Genomic DNA, 24,917 nt, shown 5'->3' on the forward strand with positions numbered 1-24,917 from the left:
TAGACTGTTCCACACTTCCTCCCCATCAAAGGCTCTAAAAGTATTTTAATAGACGTTAGTAACAAGATTGGACCTAGATAAGTTATCAAATACTTCCCCTTGCCATAGTCCACTTTTCCAACTTTATAAAAATCCCAGTTAAAGCAGAAAAAAAAATGGCAAAAACATTTTATGTTTATTTTAGGTCATCCCAATTATGAAATTCTATTCTGCTTTTTAATTAACTAGAAGGTAACATTGTGGGTGCCTTATTATGGCATCTGGAAGCAAAGCAGAGTTCCCTTTTCATGATGAGATTCGGGTTTACTGGGTCTGTGATGGGTCCCAGGCCTTCGGTGTTTCAGAGCTCCCAGGGTTCCCCGAATGTGCAGCCAACGGTGAGAGCTGATTGATTTGCTCATGATCTTCAGCGGGTGCGCCTTGTGTTCTTGGCTCCAAATTGGACAGCTTCCAAGCCCCACTCCGATAAGAATTGTTCATCATGAGCTCATGTCACCGACTTTGTGTTCAACTGATAGCTTCTAACTATGCGCGCGGGGTTTTCCCTTTTTCTTTTTTTTTTTTTTTCCCGTAAGAGTGAAAATGGCCTTTGCTTAATTGAATAAATATGTGGTAGGAGGGTTTATAGAAGTTTATTTTAAATCATCCCAATCTTAGCAATGTAATATGAATTTAGATATATATGCCTGTAGAAAAGAAAAATCTCCAAGTAGCTGGAAAAGAAAGGCAAAAGAAATGTAGCCAGATGTAGGCATATGTACTATACTATGTGTACTTCTGGAGCACGTTCCAAATTCTGCATCTCTTTGGATAGCTTGTCTTCTACAGCTTCCCAGAGGACAGGAACTCCTCCTGTGCTGGGAGCTCATTTACCTCTTCACCCTTCCTCACTGGTCCCTTCACGTGCCTCTCTGGCATTGCTACTGGCCAAGTCTAACCATTTCTTGCTGGTATCTGAGAACTTACTGCAACTCGGTAGCAGTATGATACCATCCTGGAGTGTTCTAAATGGAGGCCTCAGAGCCAGGCCCAGTGGAACTGATGGAATGGGAAAAGGTCTTTAAAATTATTTGCTCTAGTGAAAGAATTATTTTACGAAATTTTATTGAATAGGGAGTAGTTATGCAGTCATGGGAGTTCCATCTGTGTTTCTTCTTCTCATGCACATGGCTACCTGGTTTGAAAGAACAGTAGAATTTCTGACCATGGAAGATCTCGCTTCAGACACATCCCTGACTAATGTCACGGAAGACTTCTTTGACACAGTGCTGGTAAGGAAGGGGGGTGGGTGCTTTGCTGAATAGATAACATTGGTAATTTGCAGGAATCTTTGAGTTATTTCTAAAACTTACATTTTTCTAAGATGTGGGTTTTACTAAAAATGTTACTATTAGAATATTATGTTAAATAGAAGCAAGCATTAATATAATGTTATAAAAAGATGAGGTGTTTTATTTTCGCACATACTAGTATATTATTCACCTGATTGACAGTGATATGCTGTTTTTAATAAAGTGAAGATCAAATAGGATTTCTCTAAATTTTTTCTACTGTATTTAAAGTCAGTTCTGCCTGTTAAAGAAATGTCAGCATTAATGTATTAACATTATAGTTTATAATGTTTTTTTAAGTACAAGCTTTACTTTTTCTCGTTTTACTAGATTATTTCCAGGAGGAGTAGTAAAGGTAAGTGAATTATTTACCACTAATTGCCTATTTACTTTTTATTAATAGAATATTCTGTTACAGGGAGAATATTTATCTAAATGATATATAAAAGTAAAGTGGGTTTAACTGTTATATTTGCATTTATTGACCATCATATGTGATGTTGAAGTGAGCTTTGTTGTAAAGTTTGCCTCAGCCTGAGGACTACCTTAATTTAGCTGCTCCTATCCCATTGGCTACCTGCTCTATTCAGACTGGAGAGCCACTTTTGTCACGAGGAACCAGCAAAGTTTAGCTCTTACTGATTTGACTTGGAGCTGATTCAGATACCTTCTGTCTTTCAAGAGTGTAAAAGGCAAATTTTTAGAATATTTGGAAGTTATACTGATAATTTTGTTCCATTTACTCAAAGGTAATTGGATATCTTGAATTATGATACTATGGATTCAAACACACTGAAAATATTTGAATATTTCAGAAATTGAGGCCATCTTAAAATGGATATGTTCTCTTCCTATTGTCTAACTCCTTATTTTTCTTTTGAGAAGCTGTTATTAAATTGATATTATATTCTACAATGGATGGTATCTCATAAGAGAAGAAATTCAATGCTAGAAGATTAGTTATATGGTGTTTACTTGATTAAAACAATAAAAAGGTCCCCCTATCCTAGTCAGTGGATCCAAATACTTTCAAGCCAATTTTTTATGAACTTCATAAGGGATAGTTACTGTCTCTAAAATTGATTAATGAAATACACAACAGTAAAACTACTTTGAATTTTGTAACATTTAAAAATAAATTTGTCTTTTATTACAGCAGTGGATATCATTGCATATTTGGAAAAAAATACATATGAGAGAGATCTAGTTAGTACACTGCTCTAGATGTACTAACTGTTTTAATAATCCCCGTCTGCCATCACAAAATACCATAGGCTTATTGGCTCACCCAACAGAAATTTATCTTCTCACAGTTCTGGAAGCTGGAAGTTTGAGATCAGGGTGCCAGGATGTTGGGTTCTGGTGAGAACTCTATTCCTGGCATGCAGATGGCCGCCTTCTTGCTGTGTCCTCACATGGCAGAGAGCAAGTCACCTCTCTGGTGTCTTGTCTTATAAAGGCCCTACTTTCACCATGAGGACCTCACCCTCATGACCTCATCTAGTTCTAATTTCCTTTTCTAAGGAGCCCATTTCAAATGCCATCACATTCAGGTTAGAGCTTCAACCTGTTAATTTTGGGGGAAAACACGTAAACCCATAGCAATGACAGTTTGTGCTTGGAGCCCATTCTGGCCACATGTGAAAATCTGCAAGTGTCAGATTTTCACATGTGAACTCTGACAGTCATTTTGCTGGGGGAATTGTTATGTCCAGGCTCTACAAAATTGGGAACTAATCTTTTTCTTTGAAGTACAAAGAAGTTTTCACTGACATTCCCATATCCTCCTGCCATTGATAGAATTATTCTTTCCATTTTGTTTCAAGACTTATGTCATCTTTCTGGATTGTTCCATTTTATAATTCCTTTGTTTTGTGCTTTGCTATATGGGTTATATTTTCTTTCACAATTTGCTTCTCTCTAGTGGTTTGAATAGCTTATGTTCGAGTTTTATTTTACTCTTAATCTAATTACTCAATCTAATTATCAGCATCAAAATTATAGCACCGCATTTTTTCTTTCTACTATATAGTAAAGAATTTAATTTTTATTCCTCCTCCATCTTTCACCTGGACTTATTTAGATTAATCTTAGTTATAGGCTTGGATAATGGACATATCTTTGTAAACAGTATTTACTCTTTGCCTTGTGCTGCAGTTCTATTTACAGTAATTACTTAAGGTCACTACCAACCTGTTTATACTGTGATGTCCTCATTGTTCTGTGTTATCTCCATCTGCTATAAAATATTTGGAAGAGTGTTATTGGCGTGTGTGGGTTGGATATAGTCAGAGCTTCTTTATTTTTTTTAAAAAAATATATTTTATTGATATTTTACAGAGAGGAAGAGGGAGAGAGAGAGAGTTAGAAACATCAATGAGAAACATCGATCAGCTGTTTCCTGCAGACCTCCTACTGGGGATGTAGGTACATGCCCTTGACTGGAATCGAACCCGGGACCCTTCAGTTCCGCAGGCTGACACTCTATCCATAGGAGCCAAACCGGTTAGGGCTAGTCAGAGCTTCTTATTGTTTAAGAATGCCTTTGTGGCTTTTATACATTCTTGCTTTGCAGATTCTCATTGACTTCTAATATTAAATGTTGAGAGCATTGCACATGCAACAAGTTTGTTTTAGCTGGTTCTTGAGTTATGTTGAATCAAATCTTACTTGTTCCTTTTGGGACATTTTATTCTTTGATAACTTTATCAGTTAGAGCAGTGTTTCTCAACTCTGACAGTATTGCCATTTGGGGCCAGATAATTCTTTGTTTTGGGGTGATTGCTGTCCTGTACATCTAGCATGTTTGGCAGCTTCCATAGTCTTTATCCACTAGATGCCAATAGCAGCCCCTCCCACTTCCCCAGTTGTAACAAGCTAAAAAAAATCTCCAAAAATTGCTAAGTGCCTCCCTGGGTGAAGGTGGGGGTAAAAATCATCTCTAGTTGAAAACCACTGAGTTAAAGTGTTTTTTGGTATATGTCACAATATCTAGTTCAAGTAGGCTTGACTGATAAAGATAAATTACAGGCACAGGAGCTAAAAAGTCCAGAGACAGGAGTTTCAGGAGAAGTTTGGTTGTGGCTATGTGCCATTCACTGCAGTTCTTTCAATTCCGCCTTCCTCAGAGTCTCGAGTCTGCTTTCAAGTTGGTCTCCCTTGATGGTTGTTAGATGGTGGCCAGTAACCAGCACTTTGTGTTTCTAGGTTCATGTCCAGGGAAAGAAACGTTCTCTTTCTTCAACCATCAAAAGGAAGCCCTAGCTTTGCTCTAACGGGATGCCCTTTTAATGAACCAATCACTATGAAAAGATGAATGGGATGTCCCAGCATAGCTTAAGCCAATCAGGATCCACCCCTGAAGCAAGTCCGCCCATCCCATAGAAAGACTGCTGCATAACAGAGGAAGGGGAAAGGATGATGGGAAGGCACCAAAAAGTCCATTACAGTTACTCCTTCCATTCTAGTCTCTTTGTAAGATTATGTGTTATTCATCCTTTACATCTTTTTTGTCTTCATATGCATCATTTTTTGTCATTTCCCCCTGTGTATTTTGAAAGCAGTTCTTAAGTTTTTCTTGGAAGCCATCGCTTTAACTAATTCTGCTCATTGCTTCCAGTGCAGACTTGAATTCTGCTATCACAGCTTTCTTCCTGTGGTGGGTGTGATCTGCCTCTACTTTTATATCCATTCCTCCCTCTCTCTCTCTCTCTCTCTCTCTCTCTCTCTCTCTCTCTCTCTCTCTCTCTCTCTCTGTGTGTGTGTGTCCTTTGTAGTACACTTTGTATTACAGAGAACTACTTTTTCTAGGTTTTCTTATCCACTGGCTGCCTGCTAGGTTTAGCCAAAGGGAAGACATTAGCAGCAGGAAGGAGCAGAGAAGGCATTTCTCCCCTCCCTTCCGCAGTGCCACCTCCAGGAGTGTCTGCATAGTCTCTGTGGCTCTGGCCCTCTCATGTTACTAGAGCTTTTGCTAGGTGACCTTGATTCTTGGGATCTGGTAATACCTCCCATTCCTCCAGGTGACTTTGGGGGAGGGTGCAGCTGCTGGGAAGGGGCTAGTAATTATGTTAATGATGTTAATTTCTGGGCCACCTCACTGTTTCCAATTTGACTTCTTAGCTTCTTTCATTGTTTTTGTAATTAATTTCCTGTATTAAGTTCCCTCAGATTGAAATATCTAGAATAACTTCAATTTTCATATTGCATGTTTCTTTCTCATTTACTTCTGTATTCTCTGTGTTCATCTTAGACTGTTGCCTTTTCTTGCAGATCTAATTTTTTATTTCATAGAATTCTGTGTTCATTTGAGATGATAACTCAGATGCTTCAAAAAAAAAATTTGTTTCCTGAAGTAAGCATATTTTCAAAAGTCACTTTTCTGCTACCTCTTGACTTGCCATGCTCCTCTCTCCTTTTTCAGTGGGCAGTATAATAGGTCTGATCAAATAACTGAATCAACATCCACTCCCCTGGGAACTGACCTTTAGACCCCTTCACAACTGACATTACCTTTTGCTTAGACCGAATTTCAGTTGCTAAGACCACATTCCACTTGCTAAGACCATTATCTTTCCCTCAGAACCCACCCAGATAATTCTCCTCCCAGAAAAAGCCCGCCTAGAGTCCTTTAAAACCTCTGATTCCCAGTCCCTGGGTGCTGGCGCCATTTTGGGGCTCAGCCCATCTGGTATCCAGATGACCTAATAAATTCAAAATTCTTTACCCCTTTTGGCCTCATGCGTTCCTCCTTGGCAACCCTAACATTATATTTGTTAGTTTTTCTTTATTACCCTTTAAATGAAAAGATCTAATGACAGCTGATATTTGCTAATAGGGTGCATTAATATCTTTAAGGTCCCCTGCTGTCCACCTGGGCTCTGTTAGAATCTTCGTCTCAAGTTATAAGCTGACAGGCAAGTTGTTGCCACAGTCCCTAGCCATATATCTGGTTTCCAGAGATTATCTAGCAGTGTTAATCTGGCTCTTTTGGGACTGGAGAGGGATCTTTAAAAAAACACACAAACATTTCTATTGATTTTTAGAGAGAGAGGAAGGGAGAGGGGGAGAGAGAGAAAATTGATGTGAGAGCAAAACTGCAATTACTTACAACTGGGAATTGAACCAGCAGCCTTTTGGTGCATGGGACAGTGTCCAAACAACTGAGCCACACTAGCCAGAGCTGAAGAGGGACCTTTTAAAGTACTGCTTTCTGGTTTGTTTCCTACAATTTCATAAGTTACATAGGAGTTTAATAGTATATGATATGTGATGAATAATTTGTATATCAAAATTGCACATCTGAACCTATCAAAATAATACTGTGATCTTACTATATATTTTTGCAATGTACACTACTGCTGTCATTTCGTATCTTATCAGAATGTGCTTAAATAAAATAAAAAATAATCTCTCTATATAAAAGCCTAAGCAACTGTTTGACTGTTCAACTGGTAGCTATTACGTGCACTGACCACCAGGGGGCAGATGCTCAATGCACAGGCATGGAAACATGGAACAGACTGATGAATCTCGGAGGGAAGGGGGGAGGGTGACAAAAGGTTAACTAAAGATCTCATATGCATACTAGGGGTCTCTCGGCCTGGCCTGCACCCTCTTGCAATCTGGGACCCCTTGGGGGATGTTGGAGAGCCAGTTTAGGCCTGATCCCTGCAGGCCAGGCTGAGGGACCCCACCAGCGCATGAATCTGTGCACCGGGCCTCTAGTTGTTTAATAAACATCGAGTATTACCATATACCATTTATAAGCTATGTACCGACATCTAAATAGTTGTTGACGTTTCTGTGATTATGCTACTTAATAAAGGTCAACACTTTACTTAAAAAGAATTCCTGCTTCTGTTAACATAAGACCTTTAAAATTTTTAATTTTTAGCCCAGGTGGTGTGGCTTAGTGGTTGAGTGTTGACCTATGAACCAGGAGGTCATGGTTCTGGGTATATGCATGGGTTGCAGGCTCAATCTCCAGTGTGGGGCGTACAGGAGGCAGCTGATCAATGATTTCTCTCATCATTAATGTTTCCATCTGTCCCCCTCACTTCTTCTCTGAAATCAATAAAAAATAAAATAAAAAATAAAATTTTAACTTTTATAAAATATGTAAATGTAAGAAACACATAGAAGCAGGAGGACACTGTGTGTAGGAGCTGCCCTTTGCACATGGCTCAGTCTGGACCAAAGTGGCTTTGTTTGAGCTGTGATATCACAACAGTCCCACTTTGCATGTGCTGCTCTTGTTTCCCTTGGTGGGTGTCTGCACAGTGGAAGCGTATTGTGGCCTGGTGGTTTCTAGACCTCAAAGCAGGTGTCTTGCGCAGACTATGTAATTTCCAGGCTTTGCCTCTTCCTGCAGTGTAGGAGGCATTTCCTTATTCTTTCCGGCATCCATTTGATTGTTTTAAAATTATATTTTCAGGGAAAATTCAGACGTTGTATTCCTTCATGTTTACCTTAGGATTTCTGGTGACAGAAAAGACAGTCAATCATTTGATTCAACAAGAGGTAAGTTGCAAATAACAAAGCAGATAACAAAGTAGAAACCTGGGAGAAGGTTGTGCACTGGTCCCTGTTTTGTTTCTTCCCTATGGATGCTTTTCTCCAACTCTGAACAGGCTTTGATGACTTTGAACAGCATTTTGCATGCTGTACCTTGGGAAGAGAGAAAACTCCCCTCATCAGAAGACCGGTGTCATCTCATGTAAGTGACCTTGTACTCAACTCTGTGATGATGTCAGGCAAAATCTCTCTTTGTTCTCCTCAGGCCTGATCGCTTCATTCCTTCCTTCAGCAAATGCTTTGCACTTACAATGAGTCTGGCACTATGCTAAGCAGTGAAGTAGGACTGAGGGAAAAACTAGCCTTTTTTAAGCTTTTCTTTTTTAGTAGTATGGGGGATGTGTGTGTTGTTTTTTATTTTTAAAACCTCGGGTTTTTAAAAAAATGTATTTTTATTGATTTCAGAGAAGAAGGGAGAGGGAGAGAGAGATAGAAACATTAATAGTGAGAGAGAACCATTGATCAGCTGCCTTCTGCACACCTCCCACTAGGGATCATCAAGCCCACAACCTGGGCATGTACCCTTGACAGGAATCAAACCTGGTACCCTCAGTCCCCAGGCTGACGCTCTATTCACTGAGCCAAGCCAGCTAGGGCTGTTTTGTTTTTATTTGTTTGTTTTTCAAAGTATGGATTTTTTGGGGGTTTTTTGTAGTATTTTTTTGTTTTTGTGTGTGTTTGTTTTTTAGTAGTATGGGTTTATAATTTTTTTCCCATCAAGTTTGTGAGGTAAAATGCTTTCTTGGGTTATAGATAATTTTTTCACTGTCACTGTGAACTAAATTGCTAGTTACTCATGGGACACTGTTGAGTATAGATCCTGCTGGTAAACTGCTTGGCTTCAGATCCTGATTTTGCCATTTATGCTCATTGCATTATCTAGAGCACAGTCTTAACCTCACTGTACCTTGGTTTGCTTGCCAATAAAATGGAGCCAACATTAATACCTGATTGATAGTTATGTACTGGTTGAATCAGGCAATCCATTGAAAGTGATGAGCACATTACCTAGTAGAGAGCAAATATCCAAAGGTTACCAACTATTAACATACCAGTAGGGCATGGAATTTGTATTTGCATTTTGGTGCCTCACTCACAATTATGGGTTTGGGGATGTTGAAATTTGGAGTGAAGGTTGTAATGTGTGACCATGGAAAGAGAAAAACCTGCCCCCGTTTTGAAGTTGAACTTAGACCTATGACTGTGAGCTAACCACTCACTAGCATTGGTGGCGTCAGAGTGGCACGCAGTCCTTCATGTGAGAAGCAGCCATGCCTGCGTGAGGAAGGTGACCAGGTTTACCATAGTGTAGGCCTGGAAGAGGTGGCTGGTCAGCACGAGCTCGTGGCTATAATGTTTGTCCATTTAGCTAGTCTTTGCAGGATGCAGTTTTTCCACTAAGGTTTTCCTAAAAAATATTTATTGAATATATTAGGGCAGCGGTTCTCAACCTGTGGGTAGTGACCCCTTTGGGGGTCGAACGACCCTTTCACAGGGGTCGCCTAAGACCATCGGAAAACACATATATAATTACATATTGTTTTTGTGATTAATCACTATGCTTTAATTATGTTCAATTTGTAATAATGAAAGTGGGGGTCACCACAACATGAGGAACTGTATTAAAGGGTCACGGCATTAGGAAGGTTGAGAACCACTTTATTAGGGAAATCATTCTTTTTTAAAAATCCTCACCCAAGGATACATTCTAATTGATTTTTTAGAGAGAACCCTCGCCAGTTTGGCTCAGTGGATAGAGTGTCAGCCTGCAGACTAAAGGGTCCCAAGTTTGATTCCGGCCAAGGGCACATGCTGAGGTTGTGGGCTCGATCCCCAGTAGGGGGCGTGCAGGAGGCAGCCGATCAATGATTCTCTCTCATCATTGATGTTTCTCTCTCTCTCTCCCTTTCTGAAATAAATAAAAAATATATTTAGAGAGAGAGGAAGGGGGAGAAAGAGAGGGAGAGAAACTTCGATGCAAGAGAGAAACATTGATGGTTGCCTCCCTTAAGCATGCTGATTGAGGATGGAACCCGAAACCGTCAGGTGCAGGGAGCAGTGCTCCAGCCAACTGAGCCACCCGGCTGGGACACAATCATTATTCTTAGTAGTGTATTTAGACTTTGATAATCACCAAGTTATATATGAAAGTCTGGTTACTCCAACCTTTTTTCAAGTGTATTAAAAAAATAAATAAATAAAACCGCCTGTCAGACCCCTGAGTATAATCCGAAAGAAGACAACGATGCTTTTAGCTCTGTTCTGCACAGAGTTAAATGCACAAATTACCAACATTATCTTAAAACAAACAAATAAAAAATGTAAGCATCTACAAAGTTTAAGGTAAAAGCAGTTTTGTAAACAATAACTGCAGATGACGATGTTATTGTAAAATCACAGTTTATTAATGTCCATCAAACTGATCAGGAGGTTCTGGGTTCGGAGCTGACTGAATTTTTCTCCTAAGCTTTCAGTCTAATCCTATGGTCCTTCCTACCTTATTGTTTGTGTGTTCCAGAAAGTTTGGAGTATTCTAGGTTACAAGTAAAATATGCAAGTATAAAATTATGCAGAACTCTCAGTGGTGCTGTTTTAAGGCTTCTATTTAATAGTAACAAATCAATCATTTATTATGAGAAACCAAAGTACTCCAAGATTTCTTAACAAATCTGTTCTTTAAAACGAGAGTTATTTCAAACATTAAAAAAAGTCTTCATCACACTTATTAGCATTTAATTAAAATTGTTAAATACAGATGCTCTTCTACTTGCAATGGGGTTATGTCCCAGTAAGCACATCATAAATTGGAAATATTATTAGTTGAAAATGAATTGACTATACCTAACCTACTATCATCATAGCTGAGCCTAGCCGACCTTAGGTGTGCTTAGAACACTTATGTAGTCTAAAGTTGGGAACAGTCATCTAACACAGAGCCTATTTTATAATAAAATGTTGACTATATCATGTTATTTATCATGCATATGGTTTTTGCACCATTGTGGGTCGAAAATATATAAGTCAAACCATTATAAGTTGGGGGCACTCTGTGTATAATATGGGAGTCTGTGTTAGTTACAGTAATGTAATAACTTAATCCCACTATACCTGTAATATAACCAGTTTTAAAAATAAGTTCAAAAACTCACTGGCAAGACTCACAGCACCCGTTGTTAATATTTCTTCCAGATGTTAAACTGTGTTAAAAAAAGGGTACACATCCTCACAGGTTGGTGAGATGATTATAAAATTCCATAATCTTAACATTTGATGAATCCTCAGAGATCAGAAGGAGAACTAGAACGACAGCGGTGTGTGTGTGTGTCTGTCTGTCTTAAAAAATGTACATTTAAGTTATTAATATACAAACTTGAGAAAGATTGCCATAAAAATCTATTTTTGACATTGAGAAAATGATGATGCTAAATTGAAATAAATAATTTCAAAAACATAAATCTTGGTTTTAAATTCTAATGTCAATAGAGTGAAGTTTTGCCTACTTAGGATCATATCTGTAAAATGCAGTTTATCTAAATGTTTTTCAGGAAAGATTTTGCAAGAACAATCTTGACTGTGGGTGGTAAGAAATGTTTAGAATTTTAAATATGAGAATATTAAATATTGGACATTAGATTGTTTGTTTTTAAGCATCTTGAAACTATGGGGAATAAATTATGGCCAAATTGAAAATAAGAATTAGGATTTTGTTTTTCATTTGCTATTAGAAACTTCAGCATGCTAAAAACCATAAAGAATAATTAAAGAATGCTCATTTATTCACCAACCAGCTTTATCAAATATTATCATTTTGCCACATTCGTTTCAAATATTTTTAAAACTAAATCTGGGTCCATGTCACTGTTCCCAATCCCCTCTTTATTGGTGGAGGTAATCCTTGACTTGGATTTGTTTTTCATTCTTAAGTATATTGTTTTACTTTTTCATTATGTATTCAAAAGCAACATACATTATTGTTTTGCGATTTTAAAAGCATTTTCTAAATCTCATCCTGAGGTACATATACAGCTGCAACTTTCTTTTTATCCTTAGAATTATTTGAGATTTAAACATGCTGATATATGTAGTTTTTATTAATCTTCTGTGAAATTCCACAATCAGTCTTGAAATTTAATCTTTGTAGTAGAATTATTTTTAAAGGCTATTTGATGAGCTGCTTTTGATGAATGTTTAATATATGTAATATAAAATGCAAAGATATTTATTTAAAATTGTTATATGCTGACCTACTGTTTAGATTTTTTCCTATTTCTTAAATATTGAATTTAAATGATTGTAATTACTCCTGGATACATCTTGCTGCTTATAAGACGATGCTAGGCTTCTAAGATGGAATTTCTTAGAGCAAGTGCTAATCTTTGGAACTCATTTCTTCTTTTGCTTTGAGCCTAGAATTACCCATGTCTGCCATGTTTTTAATCTCTAGATTATGGCCAGCAGGTTGCTCTTTCTGAAGCATTGTGTAGACTGACAACTAAACAATCAAGGGATGACCTTGTCCATCAGTGGTTTGAGGATGACGTCATTGCTGAAGCTTTCAAAAAAATTAAGGATCACGAATTTGAAACGGTGCGATTCCTGGTCCTCAAAATTCTGTTTAATCTATATTTATTTTTGTTGTTGTGAATTCTCACCTGAAGATACGTTATCCATTGATTTTTAGAGAGAGTGGAAGGGAGGGGGGAGAGAGAGAGAGAGAGAGAGAAAGAAAGAAATGTGAGAAAGACAAATTGGTTAGTTGCCTCCCTCCCTCATGTGCCCTGACCAGGGGTGGGGGTGCGGGAAGCGAATGACAACCCAGGTACGTATCCTCGACCTGGGATTGAAACCGAGACCTTTCAGTTCCTGGGCTGGCATTCTAACCACTGGCCACACCAGCCAGGGCAGAAAAGGTAAAATTCTTTATAGCTGTATTCATGTTGAACAAAAGCTTTTTGGTAAATGGCTATGCAATTAGGATTCTGTTAAATCTAAACCTTTAAATATATAATTAAATATATTATATTTGACTTTGAGCCTATGGCCAGATCTGCAATAGTCAGGATTTAGTTTGATCTGTATAGAAACACCATGAGCCCCTGGAGTCCCACCTTCCTGATTATATGTATTTTGATGCTTGCATTTCGGCAAGTTGATTTAGGAGAAACCTGAGTGTCTTCATCTGTAAAATGAAAATGAAACTGATCTCAATATTTAGAGGATTAAATGAGAGAAAATGAAAGTGCTAGGACACTCAGATGTTAGTTTCTTTTCTCCTCTGTGTCATGCCCTCATCTGCATGGAAATTAGATGAAAATAAGACAAAAGTAATTATCCTGGTTTTCAAGTTATACCCCCCACTCCAGAGCCATCAACTTCTTAATTGAACTGTTTTTTTTTTTTTTTTTTTTTTTTTTAATATATTTTATTGATTTTTTACAGAGAGGAAGGGAGAGAGATAGAGAGTTAGAAACATCGATGAGGGAGAAACATCCATCAGCTGCCTCCTGCACATCTCCTACTGGGGATGTGCCCGCAACCCAGGTACATGCCCTTGACCGGAATCGAACCTGGGACCTTTCTGTCCGCAGGCCGACGCTCTATCCACTGAGCCAAACCGGTTTCGGCTTTTTTTTTTTTTTTTTTTTTTTTTTTTTTTTTTTAAATATATTTTATTGATTTTTTCACAGAGAGGAAGGGAGAGAGATAGAGAGTTAGAAACATTGATGAGAGAGAAACATCGATCAGCTGCCTCCTGCACACCTCCTACTGGGGATGTGCCCGCAACCCAGGTACATGCCCTTGACCGGAATCGAACCCGGGACCCTTCAGTCCGCAGGCAGACGCTCTATCCACTGAGCCAAACCGGTTTCGGCTGAACTGTTTTTATATGAAGGTTTAGATTACCGTTGTCTATTTCGTGCTGAATATAGACAGAGGGTAAGGACTGAAGACAACAGCCAGTCTTCACTTTGACAAAAGGGACAAAATGCCTGGATCAGAGTCTCTTTGGCTTTTGAATTTTGGAGGCAACACATTTACCTTCCTAATAGCTGTTGGATAGGAGAACTCTAAAAAATATTCTTTATTCTTAGAACATATACTGGGAGAGAAAACTCAGAAGTAGCAGGAAAGAGTATTCTGGATAAGGAAAATTGGCAGGTGATAATATAACCAGGTAAACCCAAAGTCAGTAAGTTTTATGGGTTTGTGGTTGGCTTGTGCTGGGCAGATGTTAGGGAAATGGATGCCCAGTGGGTTAATCACATATTGTAATACAGCTCATCAGTAAGATGTATTTCTATTGCTACTCTTCTAACCAGGAGAAATGTAATTGCGCATATAACTTTCGGAGACCTACACATTCCTCAGCTGAAAATCTCCTGGCTGGGGGACTCCTTCTAGAACATATGTCTGGAGCTTCCTCTTTGTGACACAAAGTATTATTTTAGTTAGCACATAATAATGAATCCTTGTGAAGCCTTGTGATAGTACTAGATCCTGGAAATTTAGAGGCACACACTGGCCCTTACGTGCTGGTGAGAGTAGTACTATTTAACTAAGACATCTTGGTGTTCTGTTAAAAAACTTGCATTATTTACTTTGAAGGACAGTAGGCTGTTTCTCAATTACCTAAACAACAGACTTGGTGACCAAAGAAGGTAAGATGTTTCTCTGAGCATTATTTTATTGGCTAGATGTATTTGAAAATGTCTAATGTAAAAAAATCTAGGATTTATTTTATTTTATTTTAGGACAGAATATAGGATACATAATTTATTGAGTACTACAGAGTTATTGAGTGGAAACCTCAGAAGATTAGACACATTCTCCCTATTGATTCATTTGTGTTTTGAAAAATAATCTCTGTCAGTCTTTTAGCATATTTATGATTTGGAGTATTTTTAACATTACGTTCTCTGGGAAGATTTTATGAAGAGTGATCCCCTACAGACTTGAGGCCACTAGGGAGAGGTGTATTATGGACAGTAAAGTACGTGATGAAAAGATATTTGCTAAATTCACTCCTTTCATTGGGGATTTTGCCAAGTGACTGAGCAGAGATATAGTATTGGTAAACCTGGCTTGTAGTCTAACAGATGGAGACTTGAAATCCAGCCACAATGGATCTCCACTTGGAGGTTTAAGGTCCTCTTCCATACTTTGTACCAAGAGACTTGATGGCATCCCCTAGTTATAAATGCTTGTTTGCAGAACATCTGTAGGTGGTGCATGGGTTGCATCCATATTATTACCTTTTTAATTGTGAAGTGTTTTACAGGGTCTATTCATTCCCATGTATTGCCGCTTTTGCTGATTGGCATGAGGTATGTTTGTATTTCTTGGGGGCTGTGAGGGTGGTGTGTAATGAAACCCATGATTTGGTTTACTTAGTCACGCTGCTCTTAGTACTCAGGAGGGCTCTTTAAAAAGGAAGCTCACTTCTTGTAGCGAGGTCTCAACTCTGAAGCTTATTGCCCCTTTTCCCTGTCTTCTCTCATATTGTAACTGCGGTGCATTACCGGTAAGTTTAAGTGTCCTGCTGTTATTAGATCAAGACATTTTAGGGTGTATATGTGTTCATGAGCTCCATTACATGAACCTAGCCTTATTTTACTCTGTTAGTAGTTAACATTATTCATGTCTGGATAAAAGAGAAAAGAGCAACTATTTTGCTTCTTCACACAGTTGATGCTTCTTACTCCATCTCCAGCAAATTGGGGACACTTTTCTTTTTTTCTAAATAATTTTATTTTGTACTTTACAGTCCAAAATTGAGTAGCCTCTTTTTACTCCTTCCTTTGATTTCCAAGGTCCTTCATAGGTGCCCCACCCCGCAACATCTCAATTTTGGCATAAAATCTTTAAAGGTATCTGACCCTTGACTCTATCGGGGGTTTCTTGGACCATGTCTTCAGAATGTCCTAATTAACCATTTCTTTGTTTTGGGTTCAGAACCCCTTTCTTGGCCTCTGTGAACTGCATCTGTAACTCATGACTACACTACAAATTTCTCTCTGGAACTAGTTTTGGTAGCCTGACTTCTGTATCTAAATTCTATTTTTCCTTTTAATTGTCTGGGGAATCTAATTTCTGTTTGGTTCTTCTTTCTTGGACTTCAGAATTTCCATCAACTATAATCAGGGCTCTTACACTGACTTCTAGTAATATACATTGTGGGTTAAAACCTTTATTTTAACTATAGCTATCAGAAAGTAGGTATATGTGATGAAAGGGTGTCCAAGAAATACTGTTTATTGGAAAACCAGGTGGTACAGTGGTAAGTCTAATATGTGCTTCATTGTTGTGGAATAAAAATTATATTTCCTGATATTTGTCTACAAGACGTCTGGGAGAAAACAAAGGCATTATTAATGGTGCCTAAGTGAAGGTACCTCTGGGAAGTTGGGGGTGGCAGAGAAGGAGATATTTGCTGTTTCTGTATAAACACCATACTGTTTGACTCTTTTTTCCCCTTTTGTGTTGTTTCCTTTTGGTCTTCATAGATTTTTATTTTTAATCTTTATTTTTGATATTATTACAGATGTCCATCTCCCCCCCACCCCCCATAGCTTTCCTCCACCTGGTTCCCACCCCGCACCAGGCTATTGCCACCCTATTGTCGATATCCATATGTAATGCTTACATGCTTATAAGATCTTTTTCTAATCTCTTCCCGCATCCCCCCCCCCCCTACACACACACCCTCTCCCCTCTGAGTATCATCAGTCTGTTCCATTTCCATGCCCTTGATTCTATTCCATTCCCCACTTTATTCTATTCATCAGATTTTTTATTCATTTGATTTTTAGATTCAGTTGTTGATAGATATGTATTTGTTATCACTTTGTTGTTCATATTTTTAATCTTTTTCTTCTTCTTCCTCTTTTTAAAGAGTACCCTTCAGCATTTCATATAATACTGGTTTGGTGATCTCCTTTAGCTTTTTCTTGTTTGTGAAGCTCTTTATCTGACCTTCAATTCTAAATGATAGCTTTGCTGGGTAGAGTAATCTTGGTTGTAGGTTCTTGCTATTCATCACTTTGAATATTTCTTGCCATTCCCTTCTGGCTTGCATAGTTTCTGTTGAGAAATCAGCTGACAATCATATGGGCACTCCCTTCTAGGTAATTTGTAGAGTGCGGCTATAATAGGGTTAAGCCTCGGACTGACCTGTTGGCAAAGCCACAAACAAGTCCCAGCTTAGAGGGCACAGTCCTCTTAGCATAATTAGGCTTGACCTTATGATGCTCCCTAGATCCTTCGTAGGTAGCTAATGGGCTATGGAAGGTGCAGCAAGTGCTGCCAAAACAAGTGAAACTCATAACAATAGTGTAACTACGGTAACCACTACCTTGTTTACCTCTGACTATAAAATAAAGGCTCAGCTTGCCTCTGGATCTCTCTCTGTGGCCTCAGCCAGGCACAGGAAGATCCACCTAGACCAGTGATGGCGAACCTTTTGAGCTCAGTGTGTCAGCATTTTGAAAAACCCTAACTTAACTCTGGTGCCGTGTCACATATAGAATTTTTTTTGATATTTGCAACCATAGAAAAACAAAGATTTATGTTTTTGATATTTATTTTATATATTTAAGTGCCATTTAACAAAAATCAACCAAAAAAATGAGTTCGCGTGTCACCTCTGACACGCATGTCATAGGTTTGCCATCACTGACCTAGACCCAGCTTATTCTCTTTGTCTGTCTTTTCTTCATCCATTCGCCACCCTCACTCAGGCTTTTGAACCCTTGGCTGAGCTGGCTTGGCACAGTAACTAACTGTTTTTCTCTTGCTGCTTTTAAGATTCTCTCTTTGTCTTTTGCCCTTGGCATTTTAATTATGATGTGTCTTGGTGTGGTCCTCTTTGGATTCCTCTTGTTTGGGGTTCTCTACGCTCCTGGACTTGTAACTCTATTTCTTTTACCAGGTAGGGGAAAGTTTTCTGTTATTATTTCTTCAAATAGGTTCTCAGTATCTTGCTCTCTGCCTTCTTCTGGCACTCCCATAATTCGGATAGTGGTACGCTTGAAGTTGTCCCAGAGGCTGCTTACACTATCTTCATATTTTTGGATTCTTTTTTCCTTTTGCTCTTCTGGTTGGGTGTTTTTTGCTCCCTCATATTTCAAATCATTGATTTGATTCTCGGGATCCTCTAATCTACTGTTGGATCTCTATATTATTATTTATTTCGGTCAGTGTATGCTTAATTTCTGACTGGTCCTTTTCCATTTTGTTGGCATTCTCATTAAGATCCTTGAAAGTCTCACTAAGTTCCTCTGAGGTTTCTAGAAGATTCTTGAGTAACCATATAACTGTGGTTTTGAACTCTATATCCAGTAGTTTGCTTTCTTCCATTTCTTTCATTTGTGACATGTTTCTTTGTCTCCACATTTTGGCTGCTTCCCTGTGTTTGTTTCTATGTATTGGGTAGCTGCTAAGTCTCCTTGAGTTTATAGAGTGCCCTTGTGTGGTAGGTGTCCTATAGGGCCCAGTGGCTCAGCCTCCCCAGTCACCTGAGGTGGACACTCTTGGTGCACCCCTTTGTGGGCTGTGTGCACAGTTTTGTTGTAGTTGAGCCTTGATTGCTGTTGGTGTCACTGGGAGGAATTGACCTCCAGGCCAATTGGCTGTGAGGACCAGCTGCGACTACAGTGGGAGAGTTGCTGTGCAGGAGACACCCTTATGGAGCAGGACTTGCTTCAGTGGGGCTTTGGTGCTCACTGAGTCTGCCCCTTCAGTGTGTCGCTTATGGATGTGAAGTGTTATAATCTGGTATGGTCTCACACTGACCACTAGTACACTGGCTCTTGGGTCTCCAGGGAGGTGCAAAGTCAGCCACTGCCCGGGGCCGTCCAGCAGGAGCTACAGAGAGATCTACAGATTCCTCCTGTTTGTATTAGGTTTGAAAGTTCCCAGACGAGGCCCAGCTGTGAAGCAAGGCAGGCTGGTGCTGGGTCTTTGACCTTTTATTGATAGCCTTGGAGCTCCCGGACCCAGCTGCAGCTTGTTTGACAGAGTTTTAGCCTCAGAAAGGACAGACCATTCATATGCAGAGGCCGCTGTGCACAGCTTGGGTGGGGTTGTAAATTGGGTAGGGCGGGGTCTCAGGGAATCACCAGGTCAGAGTAAATAGAAATGGCTGCCAGTCAGCCCTGCACCAGGGAGGTCCCAGCACAGGAATAATGACCTCTGGGACCACCTCCGTCTGGAAGAAAGCCTCCCCTGAGTTTCTGCAGACAGTCCAGTTTCTCCCCGTATGTGTTTGGGTCCCTCAGAGCCTCCCCCAGCACTGGAGCTCAGAGGGAGTGGGAGCTTGTAAATTCAGTTCATGGTGCTGGTCTTTTAAGAGGAGCAGCTTGGTCTCCAGCAGCCTGTGTGTCACTCAGCCCAATCCACACTGGTTTTTACAGTTCGTAGTTCTTATTGCCCGTAGTGACTTATTTCCCCAGCTCTGAGACCCTGGCTAGGGGTCTGGTGTGGGGCTGGGACCCCTCGCTTCTCCGTGCAGCCTCTGCAGAGGCACTCTCCCTCCGGATTATAAAAGCGGCACACCCAGGTGCCGGACCAGCCCGTTCTGGGCCTCTGCACCTTCCACCAGTCTCAGTGTGCTTTCTTCTTTACTTCTCTCATTGTAGTACTTCCACTCAGCCAGCTTTCCCATGGTTCTGGATGATAGTTATAATTTTGTTCTGTATTTTAGTTGTAGTTTTGATGTGGTTGTGAGAGTCAGCAAGTACAGGCATTTACCTATGCTGCCATCTTGGTTCTCCTGTTGACTCTTTTTACTATAAGCATATATTTACTTTATAATAACTAAAATGAAGATAATTTGAAATCTTTAGGTCTTAGCTCTATTCTAATACAGTGGGGCCTTGACTTATGTGTGTCCCGACTAACGAATTTTTTGAGATACCAGCTGTCTCTCGGCTGTTTTTTTGCATTGAGTTGATAGAGTAATTTGAGTTAACGAGCTCCTTAACGAGCTCGGTCTCGGAACGAATTAAACTCGTAAGTCAAGGCCCCACTGTAGATGGTAAGTTAGAGTGAATAACCACTTATATTTGATCACAGTACTTCCTTTGATAGAAGTTTCCATCCATATGCAGTGTGAATTGTTACTGTTTAGACATAGAACGGTTGTCTCTGTGATTTCACCAGGAAAAAAAGTTTGTGTGGACAGAATCCTCTGACACATATATTAAATAGTTAAGGATAGTGGTGTTTTTTCCCATAAATAGTTTAGTTGTATAAAATTGTGACCTTCCTTTTATTTGCAGAAATGAGTAAGGCAATAAAGAGATACCCTGTAATATTAGGGTGGTATTAAGCACTTCTGTTTTTAATGGAAATTTTTTCATTTGACCCTTTGACATGGTACTGATGTGTATAATTTATGCTGAAATTATATCTTACAGATGAGAAAACCAGCAGATGAAAAATTAGAGAAATTTTGGATTGATTTCAACCTAGGAAGTCAGAGTGTAACTTTTTATATAGATAGTACAGAGGTAATCACGTTTGATTTCTGTTTAAACTTAAGCGCTTAGAGATTGCTCTATGTATGTATTATATGCTCATGAATTTCACGTATTTTTTCCCCCTAAGAGTGCTCTGTGGGACTCAGTAAGACTTTTGAAGGAAGCAGTGATTAATTTCAGCATAATAGGTAAGATGATAAACTATCAGAGTATTATTTCTGTTTATAGTTGCAGTATGTGTTTAGTTAATTACAGAGCAGATTTAGTGCCTTAGGGTGGAAGTGTAGTGGAAGGAGCACTGTGCTTAGGACCAGGATGCAAGGGAATGGAACTGGTGACTTCTTTGCTTTGTGACTTTGGGGTTCAATTACTTGCCTGGTTTTCTCATTGTAGACATGGTTTAGTTTTTTAAAAAATTAAAAATTAAATTACTATGTGATCTAGCAATATCACTTCTGGGTATATATCTGGGAGGATTGTACACAGGACTCGAAGAGATATTTATACACCCCTGTTCATTGTAGCATTGTTCTCAATAGCCAAGAGGTGGAAGCAGCCTAAGTGCCTATCAGTGGATAAATAAACAAAATGGGGTGTATACATACAGTGGAATATTATTCAGCTTGAAAAGGAAAGAAACTCTGACAACATGGATGAACCTTGGGGACATTTTGCTAAGTGAAATAAGCTAGTCACAAAAGGACAAATACTGAATGATTCTACTTATATGAGGTATCAAATTGGTAGAGGTAGTAGAATGGTGGTTTTCAGGATCTGTGGGGAGGGGAAAATGGGGACTTGTTTAATGCGTACAGTTTCAGATTTACAAAATGAAAATGTTCTGGAAGATCTGTTTTACAACAATATATACTAACTGAACTATACACTTAGACATGGTAAGTGTTATTTTTTGTACCATAATTTAAAAAAAAAAATGGCTGTAGTACCTGTCCTTCCCTTCCCACAGATTTGTGGCAATTATCAATGAGTTTGTGTGGGTATGTGCCACCTCTGTCTAAATAGCATCCCTCTGACCCGCTTCTTAAACTTGATCATTCACCTTCCTTCTCACATTGGTAGACAGGAATGAGGGACATAAAATCAGGAGTGATGCTTTTCTGGATGTCTGCAGTAACCTTAGTCCAGTTAGGCATTTCAACTCTAATCATACTTAAACATCTATCAGGGTTCCCAAATTGGGTCTTTAAAAATAAAGGGATGTTGGGGGGTCCTAGTTGGTTTGGCTCTGTGCATAGAGCTTTGGCCTGCAGACTGAAGGGTCCTGGGTTCGATTCTGGTCAAGGGCACATGCCTGGGTTCTGGGCTTGATCTCCAGTAGGGGGTGTTCAGGAGGCAGCCAATTGATGATTCTCATCATTGATTTTTTTTCTCTCTCTCTCCCTTCCTCTCTGAAATTAAAAAAAATATTTTTAAAAAGGGATGTTGGGGTGTGGAGGAGGTAGAAGTTGGCAAAGGGGGATAATTGGGGACAAAAAGAGACTTGACTTTGGGTAGTGAGCACACAGTGCAGTGTGCAGATGCTGTTTTGAGTTGTACACTTGAAGCCTGTATGTTTATTTTTTTTAAATATGTTTTTATTGATTTCAGAGAGAGAAAGGGAGGAGAAAGAGATAGAAACATCAGAGAGAATCGTCCAGCTGCCTCCTGCACGCCCCCCACTGGGGATTGAGCCCACAACCTGGGCATGTGTCCTGACCAGGAATCCAACTGTGATCTCCTGGTTCATGGGTCAACCACTCAACCACTGAGCCACACCGGCTGGGCCTGTATAGTTTTATTAACCAATGCCAGCTAACTTCATTGTTCTATTAAACAATAATTTTTGAAAAGATGAAATCATGACCCTCATACAAATATTAAATGAATGTGAGTTGAAGATTTTATTTAATTCATGAATTAATGAGGAAATTAATGAGATGTAATAGCCAGTTCAAAGGAGAATTTAAAATCATACATATGTAAGCTATGCTGAAATGAACATACAAAGAGTTTTAGACTAGGCAAATTATTTCACAGATAAAATTAATTTGAATTTCTAGAGATAAGAATCATTATCATTATTATTATGATCAGTTTTCCACAACTCACAGATTTGTAGAATAGCTCAAAGACAATGAAAAGCTCAGATAACCCAAAAGGGATTTGAGAGAGGCACCCAGAAACTTTTTGGCCCATTTCAAAATGTTTTACAGTTTTCTGTATTAGTTCTTTTCAGTGCTTGTGAGAATTTCTTCTAATGTGCAGGGATTTTTACTTTCTCCTGTTGGATACTATTAGGAAAAAAGGGAAATTTTAGGACAAGGATAGACGAGACAGTAAAGCAAATGGCAGAAGAGGAGGAGAGACTTTCCCAGTGAAGCCTTGGGAGAAAGAAGTGAAAGATGAAGAGAAGGGAGCCTAGAATTTGGAATTAGAGGTATATTACTTGACACCTGAGGAGCCTGGAGTTGGAAGAACAAAGAGAGTATGGAAAACTGAACACTCATAACACTTCTGACACCAAATATATAGTTTTTTTTCCCCTCACATTAAGCAATTCTGATGCTACCTACCTGGAGTTAGTACAGACCTCACACCTTGAGGGCTCAGTCCCATAAGATTTCCCCTACTAATCATAAGTCCCAGTATTACCAGAGAGCCACCCGAGTCAAAGGTGGCTCTCTCCTCCTCCGTTTTTATTACACTCACAAGAAAGAATTCAGATGAGTGACAGAAAGCAGTATTGAAATAAAGCAAGGAGATTTATTAAGAATACACTTGGCAGCCCTAGCTGGTTTGTCTCAGTGGATAGAGCATCGGCCTTCAGACCAAAGGGTCCCGGGTTCAATTCCAGTCAAGGGCATGCACCTTGGTTGTGAGCTCCTCCCTGGCCTGGGCCCTGGTTGGGGTGTGTGCAGGAGGCAACTAATTGATGTGTTTCTCTCATATCGATGTTTCTCTCTGTCTTTCCCTCTCTCTTCCACTCTCTAAAAATAAATGGAAAAATATCCAGGAGTGAGACAACAACAAAAAAAGAATACACATGGCATAAGGCACAAGCAGGCAACTCAGCTAGTCTGAGTGCCCCACTTGGTGGGGGTTCAAGGGTTTTATACCCCCCCCCCCAGGTTTCAAGGTTCTCCTGTCAGATAGACTAGATTTCAAGGTTCCCCTTTTACATTGTTGCAGCTTTCCCCAGAATTTATGAGAACATCTGGCCATGTTGTCTTCGCAAGTCCCAAGAGGGCTGACTTCTTTGTTCAGTGGGTGAGATGACCTCCCCCTTTTCATCCCTTCCCCTCCTCCTGCCCTGACAGCTGTTTATCCTGCCTGACATTCCCCCTCAAGTAATATTATCCAAATGCTTTTGGATTTTTGTTATTCGTCTCCGAGACTTCATCTGTCCGTGGGCTTAGCTGGCACGAATGGCATTAACTGGGTCTGGGTCCTCTGTTTTCCCAGGCCAGGTGACTCAGGCTGTGTATTCTCTGGTTAAGGAGGAGCGGTATAAACCATTTGCTCTCAAGTGTCCTCAGTTGGGGAAGATAAGATCCTGCAGTTCAGGAGCTGGCTGCAAGCTGCCCAAAGCGTTTGGTCTTGTTTAATTTTGTTGTCTCGGTTTCCCCATTCCACTTGCCCAGGGATTTCCCTAGCTTCTGACTAGGCTGGCACACCAGATGGCCGCCTGTCAACTTCTGACCCGTTTGCTACAAATCGTGGGTTCTCACAACCTCCTCAGGTTTGATAATTTGCTATGTTGGCTCACAGAACTCAGGGAAACACTTATTTAAATTACAGGTTTATTATAAAGAATACAATCAAGGATACAGATGAAGAACCGGGTGAAGAGGCACATAGGGCGAGATCCAGAAGTGTCCTGAGCATAGGAGCTCCTGTCCCCGAGAAATTGGGTTGCTCTGCCCTCCTGATCCAAGGAGGTGTTAACCTGAAAGCTCTTTAAGCCCTCCTTGAGGAATTTTTATGGAGGCTTTGTCACAAAGGCACGATAGATTATTAACTCAGTCTCTGGCCCCTGTCCCCTCCCTGGAGGTTGAGGAGTGGGTCTGAAAGTTCCAACCCTCACATGGTGACTTAGTCTTTCTGGGACCGGCCACCATCCTGCTGCCCTAGGAGCCACCAGTCACCTCATTAGCATACAGAAGACACTCTTCACTCCAGGGATCCTAAGGGTCTTAGCTCTTGTGTTAGGAATAGGGGTCAGAGACCAAATATTAGAAGAAAAGATGCTTCTAGCGAATTACAAAGATTTTTAGGAGCCCCGTGTCAGGAATCTGGGCAGAGGCCAAATATACAGTTCTTACTGTGTCACAGATGAGAAGAGCTAGAGTTACGCAATCACAGAATTGGAAGGATAGGATACATTAGTTGGCAGTATCACCTACCTGTAGGAAACAGAAGGGGTTTATAAATAACTTACTAGAAATGTGAATTAAGTATAATCATAAATATAAATTAAGAATAACTTAATTTATGTTGTCATTACCTGTTACTGTTAATTTCAGATACATAA

At 39.6% G+C, this 24,917-nt stretch overlaps 1 protein-coding gene across 1 annotated transcript in view; it reads left to right on the plus strand.

Annotated features, from left to right (window-relative positions):
* Positions 1 to 1,166: 1,166 nt before the first annotated feature.
* The window catches only part of SYCP2L (synaptonemal complex protein 2 like), a gene marked incomplete at both ends in the record, with an annotated part of 65,861 nt that continues 42,110 nt past the window's right edge, over positions 1,167 to 24,917 (plus strand). Inside the window, 10 exons of the mRNA XM_081086044.1 lie at positions 1,167 to 1,271; positions 1,662 to 1,686; positions 7,768 to 7,853; positions 7,964 to 8,049; positions 11,453 to 11,487; positions 12,352 to 12,494; positions 14,514 to 14,566; positions 15,187 to 15,232; positions 20,324 to 20,416; positions 20,514 to 20,574. Coding sequence (XP_080942170.1) covers positions 1,167 to 1,271; positions 1,662 to 1,686; positions 7,768 to 7,853; positions 7,964 to 8,049; positions 11,453 to 11,487; positions 12,352 to 12,494; positions 14,514 to 14,566; positions 15,187 to 15,232; positions 20,324 to 20,416; positions 20,514 to 20,574 — 733 coding nt within the window. The remainder of the gene's footprint in view (positions 1,272 to 1,661; positions 1,687 to 7,767; positions 7,854 to 7,963; positions 8,050 to 11,452; positions 11,488 to 12,351; positions 12,495 to 14,513; positions 14,567 to 15,186; positions 15,233 to 20,323; positions 20,417 to 20,513; positions 20,575 to 24,917) is intronic.

This window comes from Myotis nattereri (assembly GCF_964212035.1).
Source record: "Myotis nattereri genome assembly, chromosome: 3".
NCBI classification, from domain to species: Eukaryota; Metazoa; Chordata; class Mammalia; order Chiroptera; family Vespertilionidae; genus Myotis; species Myotis nattereri.